General features: G+C 35.5%; 1 protein-coding gene across 1 annotated transcript in view; it reads right to left on the bottom strand.

Annotated features, from left to right (window-relative positions):
- DNAH12 (dynein axonemal heavy chain 12) overlaps positions 1-18,040 on the bottom strand; it is a 215,192-nt gene that overhangs the window by 107,094 nt on the left and 90,058 nt on the right. Inside the window, exons 35-43 of the mRNA XM_041762972.1 lie at positions 14,419-14,538; positions 13,448-13,636; positions 12,144-12,295; positions 8,131-8,269; positions 6,823-6,989; positions 3,809-4,064; positions 2,404-2,703; positions 1,325-1,503; positions 31-223 (exon numbers count right to left, since the gene is read on the bottom strand). Of these exons, the coding sequence (XP_041618906.1) occupies positions 31-223; positions 1,325-1,503; positions 2,404-2,703; positions 3,809-4,064; positions 6,823-6,989; positions 8,131-8,269; positions 12,144-12,295; positions 13,448-13,636; positions 14,419-14,538 (1,695 nt within the window). The remainder of the gene's footprint in view (positions 1-30; positions 224-1,324; positions 1,504-2,403; positions 2,704-3,808; positions 4,065-6,822; positions 6,990-8,130; positions 8,270-12,143; positions 12,296-13,447; positions 13,637-14,418; positions 14,539-18,040) is intronic.

Below are 18,040 nucleotides of genomic sequence, written 5' to 3' on the forward strand. Positions count from 1 at the left end.
AAATAAAAAAAATAATAATAATAATTTTACCTTCAGATCCTCTCTCCACTCATTCATACCATAGCTTTTAGAAATTTCTGGTTGGAAGATCTGCATTTTTGCCATGGATGTAGCTAGACGAGTTAAAGATTGACGACCACTCCCTCCAAGTCCAACAAGCAAAGCATTTCCACCAGACTGCTTTAGAATTCGACATATTCGTGATAAATGTTCCAATACATACCTATGAAATATCAGTATTATTATACTTGGAAATATGAATGTAAATGTATATTTACATGTAACTATTATTTAATATTTTTGGAAGGGTGGACTTTGCTATCCTATATGTTATCCCAATTTTAAAGAGGTAATCATCAAGAAGTGTATTTTTTCAAAAGAAATTACAATCAAATAATTTGATACAAAGGAAAACAATTTAAAGTACAAATTCTTGAAATGTAATATTCAAATTATAGAAATAAAATAAAAATTTAACTACCTATTACTGGAAGCATACTACTGCTTTTCTTAAAAATATTTCTTCAATCTTTTAATACTAGGATTTCTATGTGAGATACAGAAAATCAGTTCTCTACAAAATCAACAAATTCATTAAAGACATCCAGCCTCACTCGTAATCAGGGAAATTAAAATTGGAGCCACAATGAGATATTGTTCCACTCTCCTTTAGACTGGCAAAACTTATCAAGCCTGGCAATCCTAAGTGTTGACAAATCCTAAGTGTCCTAATGGACATGGGAGCTCTTAAATAATCATTTCTGAAGACATTTCAGCAAAACTTAGTAAAGTGGAAGATGGACACAATAATTCCACTTTTAGGAATATAGACTCAAGAAGTTCTAACACATGTACCCAAAAAGACATGAATATTCAAATGGTTTTTTATAATTGCAAAAACCAGAAGTCACCTAAAGGTCTACCTCAGAAAAATGACTACATTGTGTTAGTAGCAAAAACTCATTTCTTGTGACTCTCACAAACAATAGAGTATAAACTTGAAGGATATGGACAGTATAATACCACTTATGAGTTTTAAATATGCAAAATAAGACTGCATATATGTTTTGGAACATACATGTGTAGTAAAATCCAAAGAAGCACCTGAGTTTCTTTTTACTCCCAGGGTATGATGGGGATGCAGTCAGAGAGGGTTGGCTACACAATGGACTTCAAATAAATAGCTAATATATTATGTATTAAGCTGGGTGATCAGTATAGGGTTATTCACCATATTTTTCTTTATACTTCTGGTACATTTTAAATATCTCACAGAAAAATTTTACAAACAGCAATTTCCACCATCAATACCAAATGTAGATACCTAAAAATGACAAGATTCATTCTTGTTTTGTGAGTTTGATTATATTCATCTAAGCATTGGTCCACAATGTCACTAAACTGGTGAATATTTGGAATTTCAATATAAACTCTGTCATCTCCTTCAAGGTCAGGATTCATATAATCGCCAAACATGAGATTTCTCAAGTTCTCTTCAGTTACCTATAGAGTGGAAATCAAGTTACAAAATTTACAGTTGATAAAAAAAATTTAAGAAAATGTTATATAAAATTTTGTTTTGTCTATGTTATGAGATGATTATCAATTATAAATAGTTCTTATAAATATTAGGGCAGTAAATAATATACTTGTAAAGTTAATGCTTGAAATTATATACTCAAAAAATAAAAAGAATAGAAACTTTTGTCATATAAATTTTCCCTGCCAGAGCCAAGAAAAGTCATTCTGAGAGTAGTTATTAAGGGATGGTCACCATGTTAAGCACTTTTCATTCATTATATCATTTCATTCCTATCATATAGTTTCTTTCTTTCTCTATCTTTTCTTTCTTTCTTCCTTTTCTTTTCTTTCTTCCTTTTCTATTCTTTCTTTCTTCCTTTTCTATTCTTTCTTTCCTTTTCTTTCCTTTCTTCTTTTCTTCCTTTCTTTTTCTTTATTTTCTTTCTTCTTTCTTTCTTTCTTTCTTTCTTTCTTTCTTTCTTTCTTTCTTTCTGAGAGCGAGCAAGAAGAGAGAAAGCAAGCAAGACCAAGAGCACGAGGGTGGAGGGAGAAAGGAGGACAAGTAGATTCTGTGCTGAGCATGAAGCTTGATGTAGGGCTTAATCTCACTACCGGAGATCATTACCTGAGCCAAAATTAAGAGTGGATGCTCAACTGATTGAGCCACCCAGATGCCCCAAAGTTTTATACTTTAAATAATTTCCATGTTACCTACATAATTCCTCTGAAGACAAATCTTCTTAAAATAAATACCTATCAATAAGGAAAGTGAAAAGAATATGATTGCTCAGAAGCAACAGTATTTTTTAAAGATGATTATTAACAATTCATGCTATTGTACCATTTTAATTTAGTATGTTTATAATCACTAAATATACTCACTGGTGCATTGTCCTTCCTCAAATGTGAAAATATACCATCAAATGATTCTTTAAAATGGTCCTTTATAACAGTTTTGATTAAATTGAATAGCCAGTATCTATCATCATCATTAATGAGGCGGTCATAAAACACCCGAAGAACTTCATGTATGAACAGGCGGATCATGGTGTGCTTGCTCTCCACAGCATCTTTTTCAATGAGTAAGCAGCCTTGGATGACACGTGAAAAATCCCGCAAGTTGAAAGTGTAATGAGATTTTGTGGGAGTGGGCAAAAGATTTTCCATGGATCGTTTATATATCTGAATACGAAGAAAGCAACAAAGCCAAAGTAAAATGGCTATAATAAGAAAGTCATGTAACAAATAGTATATTCTATAGAATATTTATCTTATCAAATTATATTGGTTTAGAAAATTGTAGAGTACCAAGTCTAGCATGACAATGAGCTTTTTTTTTAAAGATATTATTAATTTATTCATGAGAGACACACAAAGCAAGGCAGAGACATAGAGAGAGAAGCAGGCTCCTCTCTTGAGCCTTGACTGCTATTCCCAGTATAGCCTTGACTGCTATTCCCAGTCTCAGGATCATGCCCTAGGCCAAAGGCAGGCGCTCAACCTCTGACCCACACAGGCATCCCAATTTATTTATCTTTTTAAAAGTAGGGTCCACACCCAGTGTGGGCTCCAACTCATGACCCCCAAGATCAAGTTGCACACTGTCTACCAACTGAGCCAGTCAGACACTCCTTTCTCTTTTTATTTTATTTTTTAAAAATATTTTATTTATTTATTTGGCAGAAAGAGAGAGAGGGAAGGAGGGAGGGAGAGAGCTCTTGAGAGAGCATAAGCAGAGAAAGAGGCAGAGGGAGAAGGAAAAGCAGGTTCTCCAGTGAGCTCAATCCCAGGGCACTGAGATCATGATCTGAGCTGAAGGCAAATGCTTAACTGACTGAGCCACCCAGGTGACCCTTTCGCTGTCTTTTTAAAGACAAACACGGAGAATAGTAGGTAAGAGAGAGAAAACTAAGAAACACCAGGGTAGAAACCTAAGAGTCGAGGAAACCCTTGTGTAGTGTGGCAGATACTGATCCTAAATAATTTCCTTAGAACTACCTTGTGAAATAGGTGCTATTTCATTTTAGTAATTAAAAAACTTTTATGTAAAGTCAAATTACTTGTTCTAAGTCACATAACTAAGAAATAGTAGTCAAGGCTCAAAACCCAGTTAGCATCCCTGATTTCAAAGCCTATGATTCTCCTGTTCTCAAACCTTCTTAACAGCTTCTCTGACAATGAAGACCACAGTAGATGGCTAAGGGGGAAAAAAACATTTCAAAAAAAAAAAGTCCAAACGAGGAAAATATATAATACTAAAAGATTCTATATCCAAGTATATGCTCACCTCCATTGTCCCATTGACAATTTGGTTCCCAATTGAAAAGTACTCTGGAGGAAATTCACGAGTCCTCAGATAGAATGCTACAATTGATGAGAAGATTCGGACCATAGTTTCATCACTGAAAGTATTGATAGAGCAGATGTTGAAATGTCGAATAAACCGGGGAGTGACTGGATTTCTTCCACCACCTGGAGGGCCCATGGCAGCAATCAGCTCTATGTCAACCAGTGTGATTTTACTTGTGTCCTTAAGGTCATACCTTGAAAGCACATAAAAATTCCAAAGCAATCAATTACAAGCCAACAAGATGGAATGAAATGTAGAACTGCCTAGAAACTTAATCTGATTTTAGCTTCTCTAAAAGAAAAAGTCCTAGAAAATGCTTAGAGTAGAAAAATTAAAAATAAATTCTATTTTTTTAAATTGAGGTATAATTGACATAACAATTTTGGGTATACAACATTTGGCAATTGTCAATTGTCAATGACTTGACATTTGTCAATACTGTGAAATGATCACCACAGTAAGTCTAGTTAACACCTGTCACCACACATAATGACAATTTTTTTTTCCTAGTGATGAGAACTTTCAAAATTCACTCTCCTAACTACTTTGGAATGTGTAATACAGTATTAACTATAATCATCATGCTGTCTATTACATGCCTAGGATTTATCCATTTTACAATTGGAAATTTGTACCTTTTGACCCCCTCCACCTATTTCACCCACCCCTCAGCACCTGCCTCAGGCAATCACCAGTCTATGGACAGAACATTTTTTGTTCGGGGGGGGGGGCAGTTTTGAGGGAAGGGCAGAGGGAGAGAGAAAGAGGAACTTAAGCAGGCTCCACCCCCAGTGTAGAGCCTGACAGGAGGCTCGATCTCACAACCTTGAGATCATGACCTGAGCTGAAATCAAGAGTCAGATGCTTCACCAACTGAGCCACCCTGGTGCCTCTGTGACAGGGTGCTGTCTTTTAAAGCAGCACTCCATTTCTCCTTCCAGTGACACTGATTCTGCTGCCCAAATTCTGGAATCTAGAATGACCCTCCCTTCTGCCCTTCCCTTTCTTTCCTACTCTTCTTTCCACTTTTACTCTCCGTTTTTTCTCTCCTCACTCCAAATCCAGAAGTATGGATGAAAGACTATTCTTGTTTGTAGCTGGTTATAGGTAGGGTGACCGTATGTCCCATTTTGCCTAGGGCAATTCTGGGCAGGCTTGTCCTGGAGTAATTATTAATAACACTCCCCTTTTACACTCAGAAATGCCCCAGTTTGAACAATTATATAGTCATACTATTTATAGCAAAGTCCTGATTTTGTTTTTGCATCTCAAATATTGAGGGCACATAAAAATGTCTAAATAGTATCTGTAACACTTCTGTTATATAGAGACCCATTGGGGAACAACAAATCTCTAAAGAAATTTTGATCAGAAAGAAATATATGAATGGCTCAATTTAGATGAAACCACTCAAAGTGAAAATGTGTTTATTACTGATAGGCCATTAAGTCCTTTAACACTGAAGTTCTTGCAAAAAAGGGTCAGAGGATGTGGGAGAAATCTATACAGCCAGTCCTTATTCTACCAGTACCCCTAACAGAAAGTATGAAAATATGACTTAGTTTTTGCCAACAACCCTAAAAACTGTCAGGAGGGAGCTTGTTAAGTAAATTATGTTATTACTTTATGTTAAGTAAATTATGGCAGGATCCACACAACTAAATTGTATTAGAAGCCAACAAAATGAAAAAATAAAAAGCCAACAAAATCAGATAGACAAACATTATGGACAGTTTTCAAAAGAAAATTTTAAGTGCAAAGAAGTTACAAAAGATTGTGTAATATGAGTCCATTTTTTTAAATAAAAATATGTTTGTATAGAAAAAAACCTTGAAGGAATAAGACAGAACACAAGAGACTCCTAACTCTGGGAAACGAACAAGGGGTGGTAGAAAGGGAGGTGGGCAGGGGGTGGGGTGACTGGGTGATGGGCACTGAGGGCGGCACTTGATGGGATGAGCACTGGGTGTTATTCTCTATGTTGGGAAATTGAACACCAATAAAAAATAAATTTAAAAAAAGAAATACACTATTAATAGCAGTTACCTTCTGGACACAAGATTCCAAGAGCCTGTAGTAATAACAAAAATATATTTCCAAAATATGACTTAGCTTCCAAATTAGTCTACCCTTGCCTTAGATTTAAAAAATCATGCATACTAGGGGTTAGGAAAGTACATTTAAGAAGAAGAAATGAAGAATTATTGATCCTAACTAAAAAATACAATGTCTCACATGTTGGAAACTAACTATAGCATAAAAATGGGATGGTGGGTGGGGTGCCTGGGTAGCTCAGTCCTTCATAAGATGAAGCCCTGCAGTGTGTTCTGTGCTCAGAGGGGAGTCTACTTAAAGATTCTCTCCCTCTGCACTTCCCCTCACTCACATGTGTGTGCACACATATGCATGCACATGTGTGCAAGCTCTCTAAAATAAATAAATCTTTTTTAAAAAATGAGATGGAGGGAGCAGAAGAGTTATCTATGAAATTGGTGTCAAAATCAAGCTATCTCAAGGATATATAGTCCCAAACAGTCACAGAAAATACAAAGAATTTAAAATGGCAGAAACATAGGATGCTGATTATGGTTACTTAGGTTGAAGCTTACTCACAAATTCTAAGCCTTGGGAGAATGGCACTTTGAAAAATGTAATCTGTAGGTTATTTTCGATGATTTAAAAGGAAAGAATTTATTCCATTATTGAATAAACACATTCCCAATACTGGATTATTCATCTCAGTAATCTAACTCACACACCCAGAGGAAAGAATGTCATAAAAAAAGTACAGAAAAATCTTCCAAAAATTTCTGTATAAGAAAATCTGAGCAACCATTTTCCTCCATACGTAACTTGCAAAAATGCCCTACTTTGATGTGAAAAACTAAGATAGAAAAAGAGAGCAAAAATGACTTCAGAATGGATAATTAAGACTCTAGTTAAATAGTTACCAGTGCCCACAATCAAAAAATTGTCGTAGTAATTCAATAGGAGGTTGAGCTCCATATTTCTCCAATGCAGGCATATTCATGTCATCTATAAAAATCACACACTTCTTTCCCATAGGTGGTCCAAAAACTCCTTTGCGTCTTTTATCCAATCTAGCCATAATAATATTCTAAAATAGAAAGAAGAGTAGTAGTATTTAAAGTCGTAGTTAACCCCAGGGAAAAAATAGAATTTACAGTCTAATTATAAGCACTGTGTGTCCTGTGTGTTTATATTTATTCATTTTTTGGGTGATATCAAACCTTATATTCAATATCAAAGAGCATTTATTGAAATTCTCCCATGTGCTCAGAATTATTACATACATATTTATATATTTATATTGCACACAAACACAAAATATTTTCCTCATTGGAGAGCCCAACATATCTATTAATTTTAACTTATTCCTAAATTCCTAAATTCCTAAAAACACTAATCCAAATTTGTAAGATTTTGAAATTCTATAGGCTGAAAACAACAGAAATAAGCCAAATATGTCAGGTGAGAATGGACATAAATTTAGGCATGGATGGTTATAATAGAGACTAGAAAAGGTCTCATGCACAACTTTCAACTTGACACAAAGAAAGGGATGTGCAGCTGCATGGTTCCTGTCACATAAGATCATACAATAGTCCATAGCTTGAGAGGTATGTCTTTCACGGACAGAGCTTCAGTAAACAGTAAATGCTCTTAAGGACCATCTGGGAGAGTCTAAAAAGAACAATTGAAAGTTCTCACTCTCAATAAAATATATATATATAAAATAAAGATAGACTTGGCAGCAAAAAAATAAAAAGAAAAGAAAGAAAGTTCTCATTTTCTTCCAACTCCCTCAAGCCCCTGGCTTTTCTCCATTTAAGAAATCAATTGTGGCTTCTTCTTGGACTTAATTCAAAGGATAACAAAGCTCAAGAATCCAGTATTAATACAAAAATGTTCCCTTGAATGTGGTTCCAACATTACAATTCTCTTGGAAATCATTAGTTAATTGGGATGTCTTTTATCCTTTGTTTAAAATAACAATTTATAACCTAGGGATTTAATTAATAAAAATGGGAACATAAATTTTTTTTAAAATGTTCTCTTGAACTTTTGTCCTTAAAGTTTTTTTTAAATGTACTTATAATGCCAAAAACAAGAGACTTGAAGTTCCCCTTAAATTATAGAAGACTTACACAGCTGCTCATTTAATATACAGTTTTAAACACTAATCAAATAAGGCAAAAAAGTTAATTATGGACCCATGTTTCTGGCTTTAAACGAACCTGAACCTGGTTGGCGCTGGTCCGTGCAGAGAAATTAACATAAAAAGGGAAATACTGGTCCTTTTCCAAGTGATTCATTAGTTTATCCTTCACATACACTGATTTTCCTGTACCCGTTGGACCCACTAAAAGCAGTGGCCTTTATGGAAACAATGAACATATCATCAAACAAGAGAAAAAGTCAGAATAACATTTCTATTACAAAAAAAAAAAAACATTTCTATTACAGAAGGCTGGAATTAATTGAAAACCTAAGTAATGAAATCACCTTTATCTAAAAATTCACATTTTAATCCACTGCTGTTATTTCATGTAAGACTGGTAAAAAGTGAGACTTGGCACACACATCTGCTTACTGTTACTGAGACTTTCATAGTAACAAACTATTATTTGGACAAGTGTAACATTGCTATGCCCCCAAAATACTCATAAACAAAGTAATAACATGCTTTGCTTTTCAGAAAAGAAAGCTAAAGTTTGTCTCCTCAGAAAAGTGATGTATTTGTACTTTTTCAGTTGGGGGTCCAGGCAAGAGAGTACAAGGTAGAAGAGACAGATTCAAGATGATGCCATTAAAATAGGTTTAGGCTGTTTTGCAGTCATTAAAAAACTAGGTGACTGTGAAGTATAAAGCTAATAGTTATATCTGTTAATAGCATTTTAGAGTTTCCTTTAGAAACATTTACTAACTTTTTGAAAACATTTGTCCAAAAGCAAACTCTAAGAATTCTTCATTCAGTAGGGCCTCAAGGCAGGGTTTCTCATTCTTGAGTGATCATAACTAATTTATTTTTTATTTATTTTTTAAAGATTTTTTTAAAATTTATTCATTCATGAGAGACAGAGAGAGAGAGAGAGAGAGAGGCAGAGACACAGGCAGAGGGAGAAGCAGGCTCCATGCAGGGAGCCCGATGTGGGACTTGATCCCGAGACTCCAGGATCATGCCCTGGGCCGAAGGCAGCGCCAAACTGCTGAGCCACTCGGGCTACCCGATCATAACTAATTTAAAAGAGAAAAAAAAAAAAAAAAACCCTATGAGTTTATGTTCACAGAACTCTGGGGAATCCCGGTGTGGAAAGACTGTTTAGAATTAAAAATTAGGGATCCCTGGGTGGCGCAGCGGTTTAGCGCCTGCCTTTGGCCCAGGGCGCGATCCTGGAGACCAGGGATCGAATCCCACGTCTGGCTCCCGGTGCATGGAGCCTGCTTCTCCCTCTGCCTGTGTCTCTGCCTCTCTCTCTCTCTCTCTGTGACTATCATAAATAAATAAAAATTAAAAAAAAAATAGAATTAAAAATTAAACACTAACTCTTTAATGGATGACTTGGCCCCACACAATACAAAAAGACAAACACATGGACTGAGCAACAGTGTTCTAAGAGGTCATCTAAAGGGCCCAAATTATGTCAATATTAATTTTAAGTATTACCATTAAAGCATAAACATAAAATTAAAATTCTTTTAGAACTACAGTGGCCCCTGAAATTTCATCTATATGTTTCAGTCTGAGTAACACTTGCCTTATGGAAAATTATTTTAAAAATTTTAGAGGTGCCTGGGTGGCTCAGGTGGTTAAGTGCTGCCTTTGGCTCAGGTCATGATCCAGGTCTTGGGATCAAGCCCCGCATCAGGCTCCCTGCACAGTGGGGAGCCTGCTTCTCCCTCTCCCTCTGTCCCTACCCACCACCTAAGCGTGCTCTCTCTGTCAAATAAATAAATAAAATCTGTAAAAAATTTTTAATAAAATACTGTGCTTAACTTGGAGCCATGGACCAATGGAAGAAATTTTTAGTTAGTGTTCAGGGAATCTATGAACTTAGATGACAAAAAGGTTATATATTTATTTTTACTATCTTTAACTAAAATGCAGCACTTATATCAATAGTACCTGTGTCTTTATCACTAATAGAAATCACAGATATTATTCTAAATATTACAATGGTTACAGACATCTCAAAAATACCACTTATGCCTATTATTTGAAATTATGATAGGCATCAGACCCACTGCTAGATGATATTATTTAATGTGTCAAGAAAGCAGCACATGTATTACTACCATACCCAGATTTGTCTAATATCTTTTTTTCAAAGATTTTATTTATTTATTCATGAGAGAGAGAGAGAGAGAGAGAGAGAGAGAAGCAGGCTCCATGGCAGGAGCCTGATGCGGGGACTCGATCCTGGGACTCCAGGATCACGCCCTGGGCCAAAGGCAGGTGCTGAACCACTGAACCACCCAGGGATCCCCATGATTTGTCTAATATCTTAATGTGTTTCAATATCTCCTTTCCTTTGTAATTCTGTATTTGTATGTATTCATTTAAAAGCATTATTCTAGGGGTGCCTGGATGGCTCAGTCACTTAAGCGTCTGCCTTCAGTTCAGGTCATGATCCCAGGGTCCTGGGATAGAACCCTGAGTCAGGCTCCGTACTCAGTGGGGAACCTGTTTCACCCTCTGCCTCTAACCCACCCTCTGCTCATGCTCTCTCTGAAATAAACAAAATCTTTAAAAAAATTTAAAAAAATTTTAAAGTTAAAAAAAATTATTATTCTGATAGATGGTTCACAGCACAAAAGAGCTCTTACACTAGGAACTTCCCAGAATAGGCTAGTGACTTCCTTGCCTTCTTCTTTTCAATATTAGCCTCGAAATGCAAAAATGTAACAAATAAAGCACTGAGTAATGCACAGAAGTGTTGAGTCACTATACCCATACATCTGAAACTAATACAACACTGTATGTTAACTATACTGGATTTAAAAATACTTTTAAGTGTAACAATAAGGATAAAATAATGTTCCCTTATGGGCTATTTTTCCTGTGTATGTAGTTTTTTTTAAATTAAACTAGATAAAATTGTCTAGAATATTCACTAAGAAATAGGTTCTTTATCAAAAACCAACCAAACAAGAAAAACAAAAACAAAACAAACAAACTATGACATTCATGCATATTATTTAAGCTTGTCTAGTTTAAATAGCATTAATGATAAATTATGTCTAATGTTTTAAAAGAAAAATAAGTATAAAAATGTCATTAAGTTGATATGAATATGCCCTACAGTACATGCTAGGCTTTTGATTAGTGTCAGGAAATGTGTCAGGAAATGTGCACTCTTCTTGATGTGCTTTTCTGATTTAAGTCTATGATTTTTTACAATATTTTTAAAAGATTTTATTTGTTTATTTATTTGAGAGAGAGAGAGCACAAGAAGGAGGGACGGGTAGAGGGAGAAACAGCCTCCCTGCCAAGCAGGAAGTCCGAAGTGGAACCTGATTCCAGGACCCACTTGATCATGACCTGAGCTGAAAGCAAATGCTTAACCAACTGAGCCACCCAGGCACCCCTAGTCTTTGATTTTCACGTTCATCTTAAGTTATGAAGAACTGGCATAGGACATACTTGAAAAATGCTAAATGGGAGAATGTGGATCATAGTCAATACTCAGGAGCATATTAAATCTTTGAGGTATAGAATACATATCTGTTTACCACTAACACTGCAAGTGATTTTTAGTTCACTGTTACTCATATAATAAATATAAGGAGGTTTATGAGGCGACAAAGTATGATGGCTAATTTTTGGTGTAGGCAATAGAAAAGCTGGATTCTAGGTTTGCCACTAGTAACAGAGGTCACTGTTGGGATGTCAATTAGTTCCTCAGGGTCTTAGTTATCTGAAAATGAATGACCTCCAAGTTTACTTCAAAAGTCCTATGATCAAAAAAAAAAAAAAAAAGTCCTATGATCCAGGGTGTCTGGGTGTCTTGGAGGATTAAGTATCTGACTCTTGATTTCAGCTCAGGTCATGATCTCAGGTGTGTGAGATCAAACCCTGCATCAGGCTCCACATTGGGCATGTAGCCTGCTTGGGATTCTCTACCTCTCCCTCTGCCCTCTTCTCCCACTCTCTCTCTCTTTCCTTCTCTTAAAAAAAAAAAAAATCCTGTGATTCTATTAGAATGGCACTATTATATTTAAATTGCATGTCCATAATAGAGTTTCTTACTTTGCATAGGTGATACTCAAATCCATTAGAAATGTATATCTAATTGTGTCCATTGTAGGGACTATGATATCTTGAATCTTGACACGTTTTTCTCCTAAATTAGTACTTTTAATTAATTCATTCCAATGGAGCCAGCGACCTCTGTTTTTCAACTAAAAGAGAACATAAGTTTTAAAATATAACCATGCACTTGATACCTGAAAGGCTCTTTAACACACTGATGTCATGTTAGCTTTTAAAAACATAGTTTATCATCATAATAAAACCTTTTGTGGGAATAATTAATCATCATAATAAAACCTTTTGTGGGAATAATTAATCTAAAATAATGTATATAACATTTTATAGTCATAAAGTAGATTAAAAAGCACCCATGAATCCACCACCCAATTTAAAAAAACACATTTTTCTTTGGATTAACTATCCTCCTAGTTCAGTGCTATAGCTGGCATCAAAGAATTTTCTTATTTTCTGGCAAATTGTACAAACACGTGGTGGTAATTTTGTAAGTCTGGGTGAATGTTACTTTAGTAATTCGTATTCCTAATTTTTTTAAGTTGTGGCTTTCATTTCTATCAAAGTTATATATGCAAATATTTTAAAGTCAAAACTTTTACAAAGGTTGAGAAAAACAGAAGTTTCCCACTCTTGTTTCCTCTTCTCCAGCAACCACTATACCTTTACCCCTTAAGCTGGACATTTGGAATTCACCGCCAACTCAGAGAATATGCTTGTGTTATCATTTCTTGATCTTTTTTTTTTTAGTTTTAGAGATTATTTTGTTGACTTCCCACTATGACTAATGAAGATGAAACTCTGTCTCAGGTCGTATTCTGAAAATTCTGTATTTAGCATGGTGCTGGGAAACATTTCTACACTGGTAGTCAGGAGAGCTGGATTCAGGTCCTGATTTTGCTAGTAACTCGCCCTTCTAGGCTTGCCTCTTTATCTGCAAGTCCTGAGATCTAGGGAAAGCTATACTTAAGACTCTCTGCAGATCTTAGGTCTCTGTGAAGTAAAGTTTGCACGAATCTGAATGATTATTCAGATGCTTGCTGTTTAAAAGAATCGTTTTGTACATTTTTTTTAAAGTGGAGAAAATAGATTTAATTTAAATCTGAAACTGTAAAATAGCCTTAAAGAAGGTTTATCTGCACCATCCACAAGCTAAAGGAAGAGAAACAGAAGGAACAAAACTGCGAACCATAGGGCTCAAGATAACGCTAGGTCGGGAACTCAGAGCTGCCAGCTGCTCCAACACTTTGTGTTTTATAGTTTATCATAACTAGCATTTCATACCATACCTCATACACGTAGTCATAGACCAGACCTTTTTCATCAAATTGGCATTCCCATTTACCAACAGACTCAGGCACTGGGTTGTTTCCATCTCTTCCCAGGATGACTGCCCGTAGGAAAGTATCAAAAACGATCCGACCGTCTGTATCACAACTTCCTCCAATGGACCAAATCAAAGAAAATATAAAGGTAGCCTGTTGGTTAAAAAAAAAAAAAAAAAGTTTAATTTAAACGAATGATTTAAAAGAAATTTTTAACAAATTCACTAAAATTTAACATATGAAGGAGGCCTGGCTCACATATTTGGAAAAGGCCAGATCTACAGAGATACTGGAGTGGAGCATATCTAAATCGCAGGGAACAATATTTCTCAGGCACTATCTACCTAGATTTAAAATGCCCATATACCAGGGTGCCTGGGTGGCTCAGCTGGCTGAGCATCTGACTCAATCTCAGCTCAGGTTTTGATCTTAGGGTTGTGAGTTCAAGCCCTGTGTTGGGCTCCATGCTGGGTGTGGAGTCTACTAAAAAAATAAAAATAACATGCCCATACCAAATGATCTAGTAATTCCTCTTTTAGGAGTTTACCCCCTTTAAAAAAAAAGATTTATTTATTTATTCATGAGAGACAAAAAGAGAAAGAGGCAGAGACAGAGGCAGAGACATAGGCAGAGGGAGAAGCAGGCTCCTCACAGGGAGCCCCATGGGGGACTCGATCCTAGGATCACGCCCTAAGCTGAAGGCAGATGGGTTCAACCACTGAGCCACCCAGGCATCCCATATCTTACTTTCTTTAAAATATTTTTTTTTCTTTTAAGTCAGAATACTAGGTCAGGGCGACTTTGATGCCTTCAGCTATTCTTTTGGTGCTCACCAAAAAACAGCTCTGGATCATATAGTCTTCCTTAACATAATTATCATTTCCAGAGGCACATTTTATGCGGTAAATTAAAATCTCATTAAGTGTAAAGCCTACCATAATCCAAATACGAATATGCTTGCTTGTAGGATCATTTTGCAGCACATTACAGAGTAGTACTTCAAAGAGGCGTGTGAGAGATACAACCACATTGCTATCACTTGTTGGAATCAGTTCCTGCAAAGTGGAAAGAGTAAGATACTTTACTTTCACCTTATTTGGAGAATAAAAAAAGTATTTCATCTAAAAACTCTCACACTAGTCAGAATGGCTAGTATCAAAAAAATAAAAAATGACAAGTGTTGGTGAGGATGTGGAGAAAAGGAAACCCTCGTGCACTGTTGGTGAGAACACAAACTATTGCAACCACTCTGGAAAACAGTACAGAGGCTCCTGAAAATATTAAAAATAGATGTACCAGGCAATCCACTAATTCCACTTCTGGATATTTACCCCAAGAAAATGAATTCAAAAATATATAAGCATATATATATATATATATATATATATATATATATATACACACACACACACACCTATATATAATAATATATAATATATATTATAATATTATATAATATAATAATATTATATATAATAATATATATAATAATAAAAATATATAAGCACACCTATATATATATATATATCAGCATTATTCACAATAGACAAGATATGCAAGCAACCCAAGTGTCCATCAATAGATGAATGAAGAAGTGTGGTATATATACAACGAAATGTTACTCAGCTATAAAAATAAATTTAAAAACAATAAGATCTTGCTATTCTCAACAACATGGATGGACCGACAGGGTATTATACTAAGTGGAATAAGTTAGAAAATAAGTTAATGGAATGAATTTGTATTTTGGAATCCTCATTCTGGCAGAAGGATGTAGAATGCACTGGAACAGCTCTATTAAGTTGATTCAGGTAAGAAATTATAAAGGTCAGAACTGTGGCTACCATAAGAAGGAGGGAGCAGAAGAACCTGAATGGAAAGGAGAGGAGAGGAGAGGAGAGGACAGATAAAAGTTAGCAAGAAAGATCAATAAATCCTGGGCACTAAGTAGATGTGGAAAATATGGGAATAAATTATGAAAAGAAAATCCATCACTCGTCAGAAAGATGAAGCCTATTTTTTATTATTTGCAACATATAGTATTAGAATTTTGAAATTGAAAAACTGAAAAATGACTATATTTTTTCTATGAAGACATTGTACAGAATTTTCATAAAGTAGAATTCACTTTTTTCTTATGTGCAGAACATTTTTCCTATCTCTAAAGTAATATTTTAGGATGAAGAAAATCTACTGAATACCTTTTGCCTTCCCGATATCAATATTTTTATTTATATGTAAGTTACTAATGTGTATGAGTGTGTGTGTGTACATGTGTAGCAGGTTGAATGGTGGTCCCCAAAAGAAGAGGCCCATGTCATATCCCAGAACTCATGAATGTGATCCTAAATGGAAAAAAGGTATTGGAAGATGCAGTTAAGGATCTCAAGATGCGGAGATCATTCTGAAATATCTGACCCTAAATCCTTTTAAGGGTCATATGGTGAAGAGACAGAGTAGAAGCCAGGTGAACTTGAAGAGATTAGAGTTATGGGGATAATTATGAACTATTACATGCAAACAAACTGGATAACTTGGAAGGAATTTATCTAGGAATAGATAACTTGGAAGGAATTTATCTAGGAAAACGTACAATCTACCAAGACTGAAGTAAGAAGAAATAGAAAGCTGGAACAGATCAATAATAAAGAGATGAAATAGTAATCAAAAACTTCCTAGAGTCCAGATGACTTCACAACCAAATTTTACCAAACATTCAAAGAAGAATTAATACCACTCTTTTTTAAACTCTTCCAAAAAATAGAAGTAGAGGAAATGCTTCTAAGCTTACTTTTTGAAGCTCGAATCACCTTGATAACAAAGTCAGACAAAGAAATCACAAGAAAACTATAAGCCAAAATCTGAGGAATATAGATGCAGAAATCTTCAATAAAATACTAGCAAACTGGGGCAACCCTGGTGGCTCAGTGGTTTAGCGCCATCTTTAGCCCAAGGCACGATCCTGGAGACCAGGGATCGAGTCCCACCTTGGGCTCCCTGCATGGAGCCTGCTTTTCCCTCTGCCTGTGTCTCTGCCTCTCTCTCTGCCTTTCATGAATAAATAAATAAACTCTTAAAAAAAATACTAGCAAACTGAATTCAACACACTATAAAGATTACATGCCATAACCAAAAGGTATTTATGCCTGAGAGGCAAGGGATATGCAAATTAAGCAATGTGATATATCACATTAACAAAATGAAAGACAAAAATCACATGATCATCTCAATAAATTAAGAAAAAGTATTTGATGTTGGAGAGGATGTGGAGAAAGGGGAACCCTCCTGCACTGTTGGTGGGAATGTGACCTGGTGCAGCCACTCTGGAAAACTGTGTGGAGGTTCCTCAAAGAGTTAAAAATAGACCTGCCCTACGACCCAGCAATTGCATTGCTGGGGATTTACCCCAAAGATACAGATGCAATGAAACGCCGGGACACCTGCACCCCGATGTTTCTAGCAGCAATGTCCACAATAGCCAAACTGTGGAAGGAGCCTCGGTGTCCATCGAAAGATGAATGGATAAAGAAGATGTGGTTTATGTATACAATGGAATATTACTCAGCCATTAGAAACGACAAATACCCACCATTTGCTTCGACATGGATGGAACTGGAGGGTATTATGCTGAGTGAAATAAGTCAATTGGAGAAGGACAACATTATATGGTCTCATTCATTTTGGGAATATAAAAAATAGTGAAAGGGAATAAAGGGGAAAGGAGAAAAAATGAGTGGGAAATACCAGAAAGGGAGACAAAACATGAGAGACTCCTAACTCTGGGAAACGAACAAAGTGGTAGGAGGGGAGGGGGCGGGGGGCGGGGGTGACTGGGTGACAGGCACTGAGGGGGGCACTTGAGGAAATGAACATTGGGTGTTATTGTATATGTTGGCAAATTGAACACCAATAAAAAATAAATTTAAAAAAACTGCTAAAAAAGAAAAGAAAAAGTATTTGACAAAGTTCAACCTCCATTTGTGATTAAAAACTCTCCGCAAAATAAAGGGAAATCTCTGCAATAAGATAGAGGACATTTATGAAAAGCCCACAACTAAAATCATAATCCCTGGGGTAAAACTGAAAGCTCTTCCTCTAAGATTTGGTATGAGGCAAGAATGCACACTCTCACCAATCCTTTTCAACAAGAAGTACTAACTAAAGCAATCAGACAAGAAATAAAAGGCATCCAAATCAGAAAAGAAGCAAAATGATTTCTATCTCTAGATAACATGATCCTATGTGTAGAAAACCCTAAAGACTCCATGCAAAAAAAAAACAAAAACAAAAAACAAAAAACCTTTTAGAACAAATTCAGTAAAGTTACAAGATACAAAACCAACATACAAAAGTCAATTGCATTTGTTTACACCAACAATGATCTATCTGAAAAGTAAATCAAGAAAACAATCCCATTTATTATAGCATCAAAAAGAATAAAATACTTAGGAATAAATTTAACCAGGAATGTGAAAGAACTGTACGTTGAAAACTGTAAAATATTAATGAAAGAAATTGAAGAAGACCCAAATAAATGGGAAAACATTCTGTGTTCAT

The sequence above is a fragment of the Vulpes lagopus genome, chromosome 7 (assembly GCF_018345385.1).
Source record: "Vulpes lagopus strain Blue_001 chromosome 7, ASM1834538v1, whole genome shotgun sequence".
NCBI classification, from domain to species: domain Eukaryota; kingdom Metazoa; phylum Chordata; class Mammalia; order Carnivora; family Canidae; genus Vulpes; species Vulpes lagopus.